General features: G+C 38.8%; 1 protein-coding gene across 1 annotated transcript in view; it reads right to left on the bottom strand.

Moving 5' to 3' along the window:
* Nucleotides 1-15,518, bottom strand: part of INTS4 (integrator complex subunit 4) — a 109,347-nt gene that overhangs the window by 39,753 nt on the left and 54,076 nt on the right. The window contains exons 9-11 of the mRNA XM_060018210.1: nucleotides 14,131-14,202; nucleotides 12,183-12,357; nucleotides 7,346-7,551 (exon numbers count right to left, since the gene is read on the bottom strand). Coding sequence (XP_059874193.1) covers nucleotides 7,346-7,551; nucleotides 12,183-12,357; nucleotides 14,131-14,202 — 453 coding nt within the window. The remainder of the gene's footprint in view (nucleotides 1-7,345; nucleotides 7,552-12,182; nucleotides 12,358-14,130; nucleotides 14,203-15,518) is intronic.

The raw sequence follows: 15,518 nt of genomic DNA, 5'->3' as shown, positions 1-15,518 counted from the left end.
TCATATGTTAAGTGTATATTTAATTTTATAAGAAGCTGTCACAGTAGTTTCCAAAGTGGCTCTACCATTTTGCATTTCCATCAGCAGTATATGAAAAGCGCCAGTTGTTCCCCATCTTCACAGTACTTGATATTGTCAGGGTTTCTTTTGTTTGTTTGTTTTTTACCCATTCTAACAGATGAGTTGTTGTAATTTCTCACTATTGTTTTGTTTTTTGGGGGGTTTTTTGGCCACGTGGTACAGCTTGCAGGATCTTAGTTCCCTGAACAGGGACTGAACCCAGGCCCTCAGCAGTGAAAGTCCAGGGACCTAACCACTGGACTGCCAGGGAATCCCCTCACTATTGTTTTAATCTGCATTTCTCTAATGACTAATGATGTTAAGCATGTTTTCACATGCTTATTTATTATTTGCCACTGCTATCTTCTTTGCTTAAGTGTCTGTTCAAATCTTTTGCTCATTTTTTAATTGGGTGGTGTGCTTTCTTATTATTGAATATATATTCTTTTTATTTTTCTTTTTCTTTTGGCCGTGCCACATGGCTTGTGGGATCTTAGTTCCCCCACCAAGAATTAAACCCAGGCCCTTGGCAGTGAAACTGAGGAGTCCCAACCATTGGACTGCCAGGGAATTTCCTGAGAATTTTAAATATATTCTTTATCAGATGTGTGTTTTGCAAATATTTTCTCCCAGTCTGTGGTATGTCTTTTCAAAAAAAAATTTTTTTTTGGCTTAAACAGAAATTTATTGTCTGAGCTCTAGAGGCTTGACGTCCAAAATCAAGATGTAAGCAGGGTTGGTACCTTCTGAGGGCTGCGACACAGAATCTATTCCACAACCCCCCTCCTAGCTTGTGGTAACCTTACATTCCTTGTATGGCCTTGTAGATGGCATTCTCTCTGTGTCTTCACATTGTCTTCCCTCTATGTGCGTTTCTATATCCAAATCTACCCCTCCCTTTTTTTGGTACAGTTTATATATCAAAGCCATTATATGTGTTTGATTTGGTTCCATTATCTCTTTACTGTCGTCAAATATATATAACATAAAATTTACCACTTTAAGTAAATGTACATTTTAAGTGTACAGTTCTATGGCACTAAGTATATTCACATTGTTGTGCTATCTTTAAAATTTCTTACAAGTGTTTCTTTGAAGAAATTTTTTTATTTGATAACCAGTTTATCTAGTTATTTCTTTCATAGATTAAGTTTTTGGTGTCATATCTAAGAAATCTTTGTCTAAGACAAGGTCACAAATATTTCCCCTAAAAGTTTTATACTTTTAAGTTTTACTTAATACATGAAAGAAATCAAACTAAAAAATTTAAAAGACACATCCATAACTATATAACAAAATCTAAGAATCAGAGGACTCTTCCTTGAAGCTCAGTTGGAAACAAGCCTTCTTTATTCTCTAAGCACCCTCTTTTACCCTGCAATTCTCTCATTTCTTTACCCTATACAATTGGGGGGCCCACTTCTCAATAAACACATCTGACCATGTCATCCCCCCATTTAGTAACCTCATTTGGCTTCCCCGCCACCCCTAGGATAACACTGAGTCTCCTCAGCATAGCACACAGGCCCTTTACAATTGGTTCCCTACTGACCTCTCCTGTTTCACCTCCCACCCCTTCTCCCTCACAGCCACATGTGAACTTCTCAATGTTCCCTGTCCAGGTCGTGCCATTTCACACCCCATCCCCCATCCCCCGCCTTTACCTGCGGTCATATGCTAACCTTCTGGTGAGAATGTCATCCCTTACCTTACTTTTGATACGATCTTGTAATTATGGTTTATATTGCTGTTTTCTCTATAAAACTGAGCAACTAAGAGGCAAGAGGACTGTCCATCTCAACATCCTCAGAACCTAGTATAGAACCTGGCTCAGGAAAAATCAGTAAATGTTTCTTGAATGACTTTCTGAGGCATACCTGAGAGACACTGCAAGTTTGGTTCCAGACTACCATGACAAAGCGAATATCACAATAAAGCAGGTCATAAATTTTCTGCTTTCCCGGTACATACAGAAGTTATGCTTATACTATACTATAGTCTAGTTAAGTACGCAATAGCATATCTAAATAAACAATATACATACCTTAATTTAAAAATACTTTATTGTTAAAAATGCTAACCATCAAAACTGAGCCTCAGCAAGTCATAATCTTTTTGCAATAGGAACATCAAAGATCACTGATCACAGGTCACCATCACAAATACAATGATAATGAAAACGTTTCAAATACTGAAAGAATTACCAAAATATGACACAGAGACATGAAGTGAGCTGTGGGAAAAATGGCACCAATAGGTTGGGGGTGCAGGGGGAAGAAAAAAACACAGGACCGATAGACTTGCTCCATGCAGGGTTTCCACAAACCTTCAGTTTGTAAAAAATGCAACATCTTCAAAGCGCAATAAAATGAGGTATGTCTATATTATGAACTACTACCATATGAAGCGCTTTACATGAATTCTCTCATTTAATTCTTAAAAGAAACATAAGAATATGTGAAATTATCCTCACTTTAGAGATGAGAAAACCAAGAACCAGAAGGATTAAATAATTTGTCCAAAATTGCAAGGCTGCTAAAATCCTTTAATAGCTTTTAGTTGTTCTAAAGGCTCTGCAGGAGCTGGTCCCACCAACCCCCTCCAGCCTAATCTCATACCACACACTAGCTCTGTTACTGCCAGGCCTTCTTTTGGTCCCTCAACTGTGTCATGTTTCCACCCACCACAGTTTCTACACTTCCTGCTCCTCTGCTGAAATGTCCTTACACCTCACACTCCCAACTCCTCCTGCCAAGTTAGTGCCTTATTCCTCCTTTAGAGTTCAGGTTCAGAAGCTTTTCCTGATTGCTGTACCCCCTCAACTCCTAAAGACCAAGTACCTCCATGATATACCCCCATGGGACCTCACTTCTTTCTGTCGTGAGCTCCTTATTTCAACTTATATTACACCTTCATTCGTGTCTTATTTGTCTGTCTACCTCATACCTAAATTCTAAGGTCCATGAGAGCAGGGCCATGGCTTTTGCTCACTATTGTGTCCCCCTTCGCACAGTGCCTGGCACATAACAGATGGTCAATAAATAATAAAAACAAACAAAGGGAAAAAGGGACCAAAGAGAAGAAATGACAGGTTGATTTGGATCTGTCTGGCTCTGTATGTAGCACACTTAAATAAGATATAATGCTTTCCATATGAACAAATCTCCACCACTGATAGGAGGCAGCTATATGGATGTAATGGAGAAACAATTGTCAAGTAATAAGAAAACAATTTTGACTCGTGTGTTTCTTAAGAACTTCCCAGTTATACAATTAACCTGTGTAGATTTGTTTTAGGAAATGTTTACTAAGCATCCTCTATGGGCAAGTCACCACATTAAACCCTGAAAGGATACAGTAAAGGGTACAACATGGTCACTTAAGGACTTCACAATCTCATCAGGGAGATAAGACAAACATACTAAACCTGACATAAATGGATAAAGTGTGAAAACTACAGTAAGAGACACATGGACTTGGTACTCAATAATTATGCCTTAAATGAAGGAATGAGGGAAAAAGTCAATTTATTTGATATGAACTTCAAGAATGAGATATGTTGGGGCTTCCCTGGTGGCGCAGTGGTTGACAGTCTGCCTGCCGTTCGTGCCCCGGTCCGGGAAGATCCCACATGCCGCGGAGCGGCTGGGCCCGTGAGCCATGGCCGCTGAGCCTGCGCGCCCGGAGCCTGTGCTCCGCAACGGGAGAGGCCACAGCAGTGAGAGGCCCGCATACCTCAAAAAAAAAAAAAAAAAGAATGAGATATGTTGAAAGCGGTAAATTGTTATGTTATCCTTCTGCATAAAATTTTCCAATGGTATCTCATAATACTTAGAATAAAATCCAAACATCTTACAACAGCCTCCAAGGTACTCTACCTGCCCCTACCCACCTCTCAGACCTCATCTCATACCACTTTTCTACTTCCTATGTTCCACCTATACCAGCCTTCTTACTCCTGTTCTGGAAGCACACCAAAGCTCACCTATGCCTTAGAGCCTTTCTACCAGCTATTGCCTCTTCCTGAAGGTCCTTCCTCCAACTTTCACATGGCTGGCTTCCTTTTGTAATTTAAGACTCAGCATAGGCCCCAGCCGCTGGGTCGACCAGCTGTCCCGGCGGACTTGCGTTCCATAGCCTCAGCTGTCTGCTCCTTATTTGTGTCCTGAAGATTAGTGTGCCAAGTTCGTCTGTTTATTAAGATTAAATATGTAAACAAGAACCAAAAAAAAAGACTCAGCACAGGGACTTCCCTGGTGGCGCAGGGGTCAAGTATCCACCTGCCAATACAGGGGACACGGGTTTGAGACCTGGTCTGGGAAGATCCCACATGCCGGGGAGCAACTAAGCCCATGCGCCACAACTACTGAGCCTGCGCTCTAGAGCCCGTGAGCCACAACTACTGAAGCCCACGCGCCTAGAGCCCGTGCTCTGTTACAAGAGAAGCCACCTCAACGAGAAGCCTGCGCACTTCAATGAAGACCCAACACAGACAAAAATTAGTTAATTAATTTTTTAAAAAGACTCAGCACAAACACTGTCTCCATAGAAAGGCTTTTACTAATCCCTAACTTTACAGTGAAACTTCCCATTCCTCCATCACTATTTACCTTCTGTATAAGACTTATCATTCTCTGAAATCATATTGTTTACTCTACCTGTCTTTAGAATATATGTCCCATGAGAGCAGGGAATCTGTTTTTGACCACTACACCTCCAGTACATAGACAGCACTTGTTGAATTCAGGTAGTAGCTCAATGTAAAAGAAAGGAAGAAAAGAAAGAAAAAAAAGTAAAGGAAGGAAAGGAAGAAAGGAAGGAAGGAGCAAAGAGACAAATTAAGGCTGGAAGGGTCAGGTAGCTAAATTTCAACACAGTGAAGTACAGAGGCACAATAACTATATAGAGCAGTGAGCAGTAGGGTAGAAGAACAGACAATGAGTTTATATAAGTCTAAAATTCATGGACAGAACTCCAAGTCAAGGAGTTTAGACCTAAACAAATTCTTTGTGAGTTTTATACAAAAGTGCTCATAAATAAGCCTATCATGGCCCTATGAACAATTAAGTATGTCAAATTATAGCTTGGGATATAGCTCAGCTACTTAACGTTTACTGAGCATCTACTTGTGTAGATGCTACAAAGCACTGCGAATTTAAGAACGAAAAAATCAAGACTTGCGCCTTGAGAAGCTCACAGTCTTGTGGAATAAAGAATTAAACAAACAGAACACCTACTGATAAATGCCACAGTAGCATAAACAGGGTGTTACAAAAATACAGATGAGTGCTATTTAGCCCACTCAGCAGTACAGTTAGTTAAGGAAGGCTTCCTAGATATATTACCTAGTGTGGATTCTGGGAATAAGCAGAAGTGTGCTACATGAAAAGTGGCAGTTTTGCAGGCAGAGGAGAACAAGTTACAATGAAGGCAAAATGGTGAAGAAAAGCAGGATGATTAGCGGAGTGACTACAGCATAAAGTTCAAGGTGAGGACTGATGGGAATGAAAGCTAAAAGGAAAGGGGCTAGGCTATAGAGACCAACCATAGAGAACAACACAAAAAATGAAAACTTATCTTCCTAGGAAAAAATACGAGGGACTTAGCTGGTGGCGCAGTGGTTAAGAATCCGCTTGCCAATGCAGGGGACACAGGTTCGATCCCTGGTCTGGGAAGATCCCACATGCCGTGGAGCAACTAAGCCCATGTGCCACAACTGTTTAGTCTGTGCTCTAGAGCCCAAGAGCCACAACTACTGAGCCCACTCTCCTAGAGCCTGTGCTCCACAATAAAAGAAGCCACTGCAATGAAAAGCCCACGCACCGCATCTAAGAGTAGCCCCTGCTCGCCACAACTAGAGAAAGCCTGCGTGCAGCAACGAAGACCCAACGCAGCCAAAAATAAATAAATAAATTTATTTTAAAAAATACGTGAAAAAAATTATAAAGATTTATAATTCAGGAAAAATCTTAAGAGAAGTGCTAAGCAACTGAGAGAATGATAAAGACCTTCAAAATCAAAGCACCTAACCTGTTTTCTAAAGTATGTAGCAGAAATCTATAACAAGTGCTAATATGTAAACATCAAATTGCTATCCCTTTCACAATATCTAAAAAAGGGGGGTGGGAAACCAAAGCCCCACTCTCATTTATTAATATTTTGAAAAACTTCAGTGACTTCCCTGGTGGTCCAGTGGTTAAGAATCCGCCTTCCAATGCAGGGGACGGGGGTTCGATCCCTGGTCGGGGAACTAAGATCCCACATGCCACAGGGCAACTAAGCCCACACACCGCAACTACTGAGCCCGTGCACTCTGGGGCCTGCAGGTCACAACAAGAGAAAAGCCCGCATGCTGCAACAAAAGATCCCACATGCTGCAACGAAGATCCCATGAGCCGCAACTAAGACCCAATGCAGCCAAATAAATAAATAAATAAATAAATGAAAAACTTCAGAGCTCGCAAATAAAATCCAGACACTTTAAAGAAACAATTGAAGAACCACAAAGAGTTGTACAGCCTGGGAGGCAAATCTGTGTTCGTATCCTGGCACAGACACTTATCACCTGTATAACCTCAGAGAAATTACCTTTTTTCTGAAAACTCCAAGGTTGAAAGAATTGATCCCTAAGATCCCTTCCTGCTGTCTATGATTCACTAGAAGAATTAAATCAAATCAAGGCTAAAAGAATTCTTCATTATTTAGCTCCTGCCTTATCTGTAGCCACTTCCCTTCCCTCCTCTCTCTCTCAACTCTATGTTATATTACAATGAATTCCTCCCAATTCCTTGAATATATCATATCCACTCTTACTTCTGGATCCTTAGACACTGCTCCCTCTGTTTGGTATCCTTCCACCCTACTACTATCAGTGCCATTCCTTCCCAAGAAAATGTTTCATACACCTGAATCTAATATAATATAGTAAGTCAGCTATACTTCATTAAAAAAAAAGAAAGAAAGAAAATGCCTCATTAAGTCCTACTCCTTCAAGTATCCACTACAGCATTCCTTCTTTCTTCCCTATCTCCTCAACCTTACCCCAGGCAATTCAGGTTAGATACTCTGCATTCCCAGAGCATCCTATCCTTCCCTGATCATAGCAATACTAAGCTTTATTCTAATTTCCTGTTTAATAGTCAGTCTCCTCCACCACGAAGGAGTTGTATGATGAGAAGGCAGAATTGTGCTGCCTCTACAAAATTTTATCATCAATGCCTGGTTTAAAAAAAAAAAAAAAGTGGTGCTCAGTAGGTATTGATGAAGAAATGCATAACAAACTCACCTCTAACACAGCCAGGACAGTGTCAAGCTGATCCTCTCGAAGGGTGATATTGTTAGAGATTTTTCTCATGGTATGTATGGACTGTAGACGTACTTCCTCAATTTCATCATTAAACATGTCAACCAGGAAATCAAGGCACTTCTCAGCAAAAGAGGGTGAAGACTGGGCCAGCATGCAGAGCGCCTCTACAGCAGCAATGCGGACCTCTAGAGAAAAAGGGCCAAACAAAACTGCACGTCAAGTTAAGATCCATGGGAAAAATGTAAGAAGGATTCCTTCTCATTCAGGTTTGTGTTTCCCTCTCTACTCCTGTTACTTTACAAACTCTCTCTGGGAGATCTCCTCCATGCCTGCAGATTCTGCTACCACCTTCACACAGACCTATGAACAAGGACGTTGGTACCACAGGGACTAAGGTTTAGATCCTGACTCCTTGAAAACTCAGCTGTCTTATTATCTCAGTAGTCCAACCACAGTAAAGTACTTTTTAAAAAAGCACTTTTAAAATAATATTATTAAGATTAAAACAGGGTCGATATCATTATTCTCATTCTACAGATAAGAATCAGCAAAGTGGATAAACTTGCCTCAAGTGAATGAGAGCAGAGATAAGACTAGGACCCAGGTCTGCTAATTCTAGACCAGCATCATATAGTGGTTAAGGGTACATGCTCTGGAATGATAGAGGCCTCACAGTGAATTGTGAAAAGTAATCCATCCACTAACTTGGACGGTGATCTTGAATAAGTAAATTAACTTCGTAGTATCAATTTTCTCACCTGTTAAATGGAGATAATACCCATTTCCTTACAGAGTAGTTAGGAGGAGTAAACGACATAGTGTGGGTAAAGCACATAGCACACTGCCTGGCATATGTTAAAAGCTCAATAAATATTAGCTACGATTTAGGTACACATCTTGTAAGCACCTTGAAAACAGAGGCATGTCCTCTATCTCTTTACATGCTCAGAACATGTAACAGTAAAGCCACTGAATCCAGGAAGCCCTTCATTCTTTCACTAACACTGTCGCCTGAACGTGTACTATATGCCAGGCCCTGTGCTGACTGTTGGGATACAGAGATGAGAAAGCTATAGACCATGGTCGCAAGACTTCCATACAAGCTTGTTTTGTTCCAGCGGTTCCCACGATAAAATGTACAGTTTCAAAAAAGAAAAGAAAAACACTCAAATTGTGGTTAAAACTCTCCAATATACTTTGGTTTTTGTATAAGAAAGGTTTTATAGACACCTTAAAAGCAGAGTTACTACATAAAAGGGAGATGACTCAGATTTTTCTTGGTACTTATAAATTCCTCTTTTTCATCAGAAGGGAAGGATTTGCTCTACATCACATCTATGTAATTTAAACAGGAAATTGCTAATAATTACAAAGCAAGCCAGAGATGGACCCAAATGTTTTAACTGCTAACCCTGCTTCTTAGGGCTTTATCCATTACATTGCATTGACTCATGTGTAACTCTTGCAAGTGTATCAAGGGAATCACAGAGAAACTTCAGATCAACATGAGATAATCAGTATGACCTGACCTGATGCAATTCCAAGCAGAAGCAAAGAAGCTTGGTTTTTTACTTTGCATGCTACAGGTAGCTACAGGTAGCTAAATTAGCTAAATTAATTTAGCTACAGGTAGCTAAATTAACAATTTCTACTGGACTTTTTGGAATGTTGAAAATATATAATAGTCTCCTTAAGGGTCCAGGGCAGAGAAAAGGAATTAGCTTGCTCGAGAATAAAAAAAAGACTGATCCTCTGGTGTCTTAACATATGTAATCAGATCCTAGTTTTGCTACTTACTAGCTTTATGCTTAGTACTGAAGGTACAAAGATGAACAAGAACAAGACTGTGTCCCAGCCACTATAGACTAGAATAGTTAATTGCATTACAGAGTGATGAATGATACAATGGAAGAGCACACGTAGTATGAAGAAAATGCAGAAGAGGCACATAGCCTACTCAACAGGATCAGAGGCAGCTTTTCAGAAAGCGACCCCTAAAATAATACTTGAAGGAGTTGCTAGGCCAGAGGAAAGGAAAAAGGCCTTTCTATGCAGAGGAACCACATGTAAAGGCCCAGAAAGGAGGGAGAACATGGAACAACTAGAGGACTAGAAGTATGTGTGATACTACACTACAGTCTATAGCCAATGAAATAAGGCTCCATTTCACTCCCAGCAAATGTGTCCCTAAAATCCTGATTTACCCAGAATTTTATAGGTATGATTAGAGAGCTGCCATACCTGATGCTGGTTATGATCTAATCACTTTCCAAAGTTAAGTTCCTTTAAGTAAACCTTAGTGACAAACTAAAAACTGTAGAAATCAACCACATAAACATTAACAGTGATTAAATTCAATTGCAGAAACTAAACAAAGCAAAAATGCTAGGAGAAACAAAATAAAATAGGTTCTAGTTACCTGTCTTAGGATAAAATGGGTTTTAATAACTGGAATTCCTTATTATCTAACACTATTTAAATTTTTAATTCATATATCAAGTTCATGGAGAACATAAGCAGAGGTAGCTTTAATTAATTTCCATATATACAGAAAATCTTACAGCAAATTGAATAAGGTAACCCAATTCTAATATCTACTAATAGAAAAATTGTCTTTCAAAAGTAATTTTCTTGCCCTTCTAAGAAGTTCTATTCTGAGGTATCATTTTTATAGGCATTTTAAAGACCTGAGCTCTAATCCTCTGACACAAATTTACTATAAAATTTGGACAATCAATATTATCTCCCCACATCTGTTAGCCTCACTGAAAATAGGCTGGAGTCAATCATCTCAAGGCACTGACAGTCTGTGATCTATGTGAAATGGAGAGCATCATATTGAAGAAATCGTAAGAGCTTTGCAAGCACTTCTATTACTGGCTAAAATGGAGTAACAAGGGCTAGATTTATCTTTCTATCTGAAACAACTAAAAAACAGAGACAAAATGTATGAAAGAAAAGTATTCAACACACTATACAACAGGCAATAAGAGGTAGTGATCCCTGAGAGACAGGAAATAAATGAGGTGAGCTTTATGATTATACCAGTTTACTGTCTGTAGAGTTTCCAGGTTGTAGGTCGCCCTGAGTTGAGAAGACAGAGCTGGGAGTCTGGAAAGGCCAATGTGACTAGAGTTCATAGGGCAAAGTACCAGAAAGGAAAGACATGCACAGAGAGAGCAAGCCTAGGAGGTCTGCAGAGGGTCCTCCTCAAGTCTTCAGGCAAGTTCTGTTCTGTGAAGAAACTATCCAAGGCCTGAGAAAGAACCACTCAAGAGGGTTCGAGGGAACAATCTCCAAAGCTCACACATGGTCAACAATAGTTTTTTCAGAAGAGTTTGTTTCACTAGTGATGAAAAATAACCCCTAGACTAAATGCTACTTAGGTCCACCTAACAAAGCTTAAAAACATGACCTGAACTAACTGCATTCTAGAACAAAGCTCAAGAATACTCATAGGAATATAACAATGTTCAGCACCCAATAAAGTAAAATTCAGAGTGTCTGACATCCAATCCCAAATTACCAGGCATGCATAGAAGCGGGAAAATATAATCCATAATGAGGAGAAAAATCAATCAATCAAAACCAACCCAGAAATCACACAAATAACAGAGCTAGGAGACAAGGACATCAGGATAGTTACTGTAAATACATTCTCTGTTGACAAAGCTAAAGAAAAGATAAAGCGTATTAAGTAGCGATACAGAAGATACTAAACAAATGCAAATTCTCATCAAACTTCTAGGGCTGAAAACTACAATGTCTGAGATGAAAAATATACTGGATGGAATTAACAGCAGATTAGACACTGCAGAAGAAAAGATTAGTGAACTCCAAGACAAAGCAATAAACATTATCCAAAATGAAACAAATAGGAAAAAAAGATTACATGGAAAAAAAAGAATAGAGCATCTGTGAGCTGCAGGACAACCTCAGTAGCCTAATATATATGTAATTGGGAGTCCCTAAAGGAGCATGGGGCCAGAAAAATATTTAAAGAAATAACAGTCAAAGATTTTCCAAATGAAAACCACAAACCCATAGATCCAAGAAGCTCAACAAACTCCAAGTATAAGAAACATGAAGAAAATTATACCAAGGCATATTATAATTAGATTGTTTAAAACCAGTGATAAAGAGAAAAGCTTAAAAGCAGCTAGAGAAAAAAAGATACATTATGTACGGAAGAACAAAGATTTAAAATGACAGTAGAGTTCTCAACAGAAAAATGCAAACTGAAAAACTGTGGAACAAGATGTTTAAAGGACAAAAAAATAAACAAATAAACCACTATTAATCTAGAATTTGATTCCCAGTGAAACTATCTTTCAAAAATGAAGGCAAAATAAAGGCTTGATTAGTCATTAGTTAGTCAGACTAACCTGGGTTTAAATCTTGCTTCTGTCTCTTACTAGCTGAGTGACTAATAAGAAAGTACAATTGTTATCAGTATAAATATCAATTTTTACTACCATTTATTAAGTGCTTACTATAACTGGGTTATGTATCATGTCATGTATATGTAATGTCACTTCATTATCACAATTCAGAAACACTTGCTATTAACCTTGCTTTACAAAAATGCTAGAATTTGAACCTAAATTGACTGAACCCAAAGTCCATGCTCTTAACCACTGATCCATACCACGCGAACCTCAACCTCTTCTGTTTATAAAATTAAAATAATAGTAGATAGTTCACTGAGTGACTATAAAGATTAAGTGAGACAACCTGTATATATCACTCAGTACAATGCCAGATATAGCAGCCACTCAGTAAATGGGCACTGTTATTTTTATGAAGTCATTCTTACCATACATTTCATCTTCCAATCCATGAACAAAGGCTCCACAAGCTCCTGACTCGATCAAGTTCACAGCCCCTGTATCTACTTCTTCCTTGGGAGCATCATCTCCCCACTTCCTGCCGCTGGAAAACTCTCCTGAAGTGTAAAGTTCCTTGGCACGTTCATGTGCAGTGCGTTTCCTCTATAGAAGACAACAATTACCACTTGATAGAGATTCATGAGAACTAAGTTGCACCCCAAGAACATGAGAAAGTAGGAAATAAGGTTGCTCTCTGAGAGTTACATTTAAAAAAAAAATACTCAATAGATCAGAGCAGAGAAATGCAAATTCAACTTGAAGTTAAGACCAAGGTTCTCAGGTCATCAATAGCTGATAGTAACCTTATTAAAGATAGTAACTTCATTAAAGATAGCACAAGAATGTTGACTGGACAGGTGGTTATGTTTGCCATGGCAACACAGGAAAGGGAGAACCAGAGAGGTAAATAATGGCAGTGTCCTTCCAAGCACCATCCTGGGTAGACAATACACTGGTCCTAGAAAATAATTTTTTTCATCCCATAGAAGTAAGCCTCTATTTGACAACACTATGCTCACCAAGCAAGTGTCTAGTAAATTTACTTTCTTCACAGATTGCCTAAGGGGGAATATACTAGTCAGCTAAAGTAAATATTGAGTCTACTTGACAGTTACAGTTACCTTCATAAATGAATAAACTGGCATAGATATCAGCCTCTGTGAACCTTCCTGGTGTGAGCCCACATCCTCATGGCTGATCATCTCAAAGGCACTGATGAAATATAGCACCTAAGCCTACAAGGATGTGGGTCAGACGCAGAAGTAAAGTTTGTACCTTGCAAAGTGTCTTAGAAACCTTTGCATTACCCATCCCTCACCATTCACCATGAGCGTGTCCTTCTTTGCACTTCCACCCCAGTATACACAAAGAACACTTAAGCAATCACTGACCTCAAATGAAGGGAATGTCCTTCAAGAAAGCCATGTGGCAATGTTTCATGAAGCACAGATATTAACTCCCCAACCATTCCCAAGAATTCATCTTATGGAATAAATCAAAACAAGGAAAGATCTAATATCCATGAAGGTGATTCTCTATATGTGATTTATAATGGTGGAAAAATTAAGGAGAAACTGTAAATGTATAATAAAGGGCTAAAAAAATGATGGCACATCTACTTAACAGAATATTATGCTATCAGTAAAAATGGTAAGTATGAAGTTAATATGAAAAAAAAAGCATATGAGGTAGTGGTAAATATAAAAAGTAGACTACAGGGGCTTCCCTGGTGGCGCAGTGATTGGGAGTCCGCCTGCCGATGCAGGGGACACGGGTTCGTGCCCTGGTCTGGGAGGATCCCACATGCCGCGGAGCGGCTGGGCCCGTGAGCCATGGCCACTGAGCCTGCGTCCAGAGCCTGTGCTCCGCAGCTGGAGAGGCCACAACAGTGAGAGGCCCGCGTACGCAAAAAAAAATAAAATAAAAATAAAAAATAAAGATACTGACAATGAATGCTCCTATCATATTCTCAGACTCATATTTGTTCTTGACAACTATGTCAGACAACTATCACAGTCAAAGCTTAAGGGCATTCTGTTACTGTTCAGAGAAAGGATTTACTCACTCTTCTATGAGAACTGCTGTTGAAAGGAGTCACAAAGACAAAGACAAAGTCACAACTACAAAGACCAGACCTTTGTAGTTTCTAACAAATAGAAAGTTAATCTTGCCTCATGTAATTGTACAAGTACTTTTACAATTGTAAAAGTAACTTGTAATTTGGTTCAATTTACTAAGATTTTAAATTAAAATGTAATCTAGTCATCCTAATTAACAAATTTATGGGCTGTAAAATTAAATCAACACAACTTGGCATATAGTTACACTGATTTTGGTTTCAGAAACCCAGTTTAAACAACAAAGAATTCAAGTTACCCTCAGATCTGACATCAGCTTCTTGTCAAGCGTCTGTTCCAAGAAATGAGAACTGACTTGCTCCATAGAGCCCTAAAAAAAGGAAGAATCCAGAGCAATTAAACAACTTTTAAGATCTGAACAATATCTTCAAATTCAAAGTTTGCCACCAACTTAAATGCATAAAGATAACATTATTCTTTTTTTTAATTTTAATTTTTTTTTATACGGCAGATTCTTATTAGTCATCAGTTTTATACACATCAGTGAATACATGTCAATCCCAATCGCCCAATTCATCACACCCCCACCACCCCCACTTTCCCCCCTTGGTGTCCATACATTTGTTCTCTACATCTGTGTCTCAATTTCTGCCCTGCAAACCGGTTCATCTGTACCATTTTTCTAGGTTCCACATATGTGCATTAATATACGATATTTGGATAACATTATTCTTGATAGTAAAGATCCCTATGGGTTTTGAATCATCAGGAAAATAATAAAATCACTAGCAGCAGCAGCTAGCACCTATATAGAGCTACTAGGTGTTATGCACTGCTCTAAGTGCTTTATACATATATTAATTCATTTAATACTCACTACAACCCTATGAAGTAAATACTAATATGAGTCACGTTTTATATAAGGGGGAAAGAAGGCACAAAAAGATGAAGTAATTCATTCAAGGTCACAAACAGTGTAAATTACAGAGCTGGGCTATAAACCCAGGCTCCAGAATCCTTTGCCTTAACTACTATTCTCCACTGCCTCTCCATTCCTTTTCATTCCATCCTTTCCATTCATTTGTCCATTCATTCATTAAACAAATATATACTTAGCAACCATTCCATTATATGCCTAGAGTTACCAGGAACAGGTACACAAAAATAAAAAGACATCAACTCTACACTCAACAATCACACACTAGTGAGGGAAATTGACAAGTAAAGAGATTACTGCATTATGGTATGAAATTTTATAATATACATTTATAAAGGGTGCTATGGGAACTTAAAGAAAAGCAGTATGGGGTGGAGGCAGAGAGAGGTATATCTGGGGAACTGGAAATCACAATTAAATGCATAAAGAAAACGTCACGTGGGAAACATCAAGTGGTTCTATGAATAGAACATAGGACGGGGGTACCAAAAATGAGGCAAGACATGTTGGTAGAAAGCAGGTCATAAAGGTCTTTGTTTGCTATGGTAAGGAGTTTGCCTTATGAATAATAACTCTATAGATAATTTCTATTAAATATTTAATGAGCTCAGTAATGTACAAAGACTTGCATTTTAAAAATGTATCCCTCCCAATAATCCCATGAAGAATGAGCATTATCCTCACTTTTTGTTTATTTTTTACGAGAAATTGAGGCTGAGAGATTCAGTAACTTGCTCATTTCAAATAAG

The sequence above is a fragment of the Delphinus delphis genome, chromosome 8, assembly GCF_949987515.2.
Source record: "Delphinus delphis chromosome 8, mDelDel1.2, whole genome shotgun sequence".
NCBI lineage: Eukaryota > Metazoa > Chordata > Mammalia > Artiodactyla > Delphinidae > Delphinus > Delphinus delphis.
The sequence above is the reverse complement of the archived record's forward strand: the minus strand, read 5'-3'. Positions and strand labels throughout refer to the sequence as shown.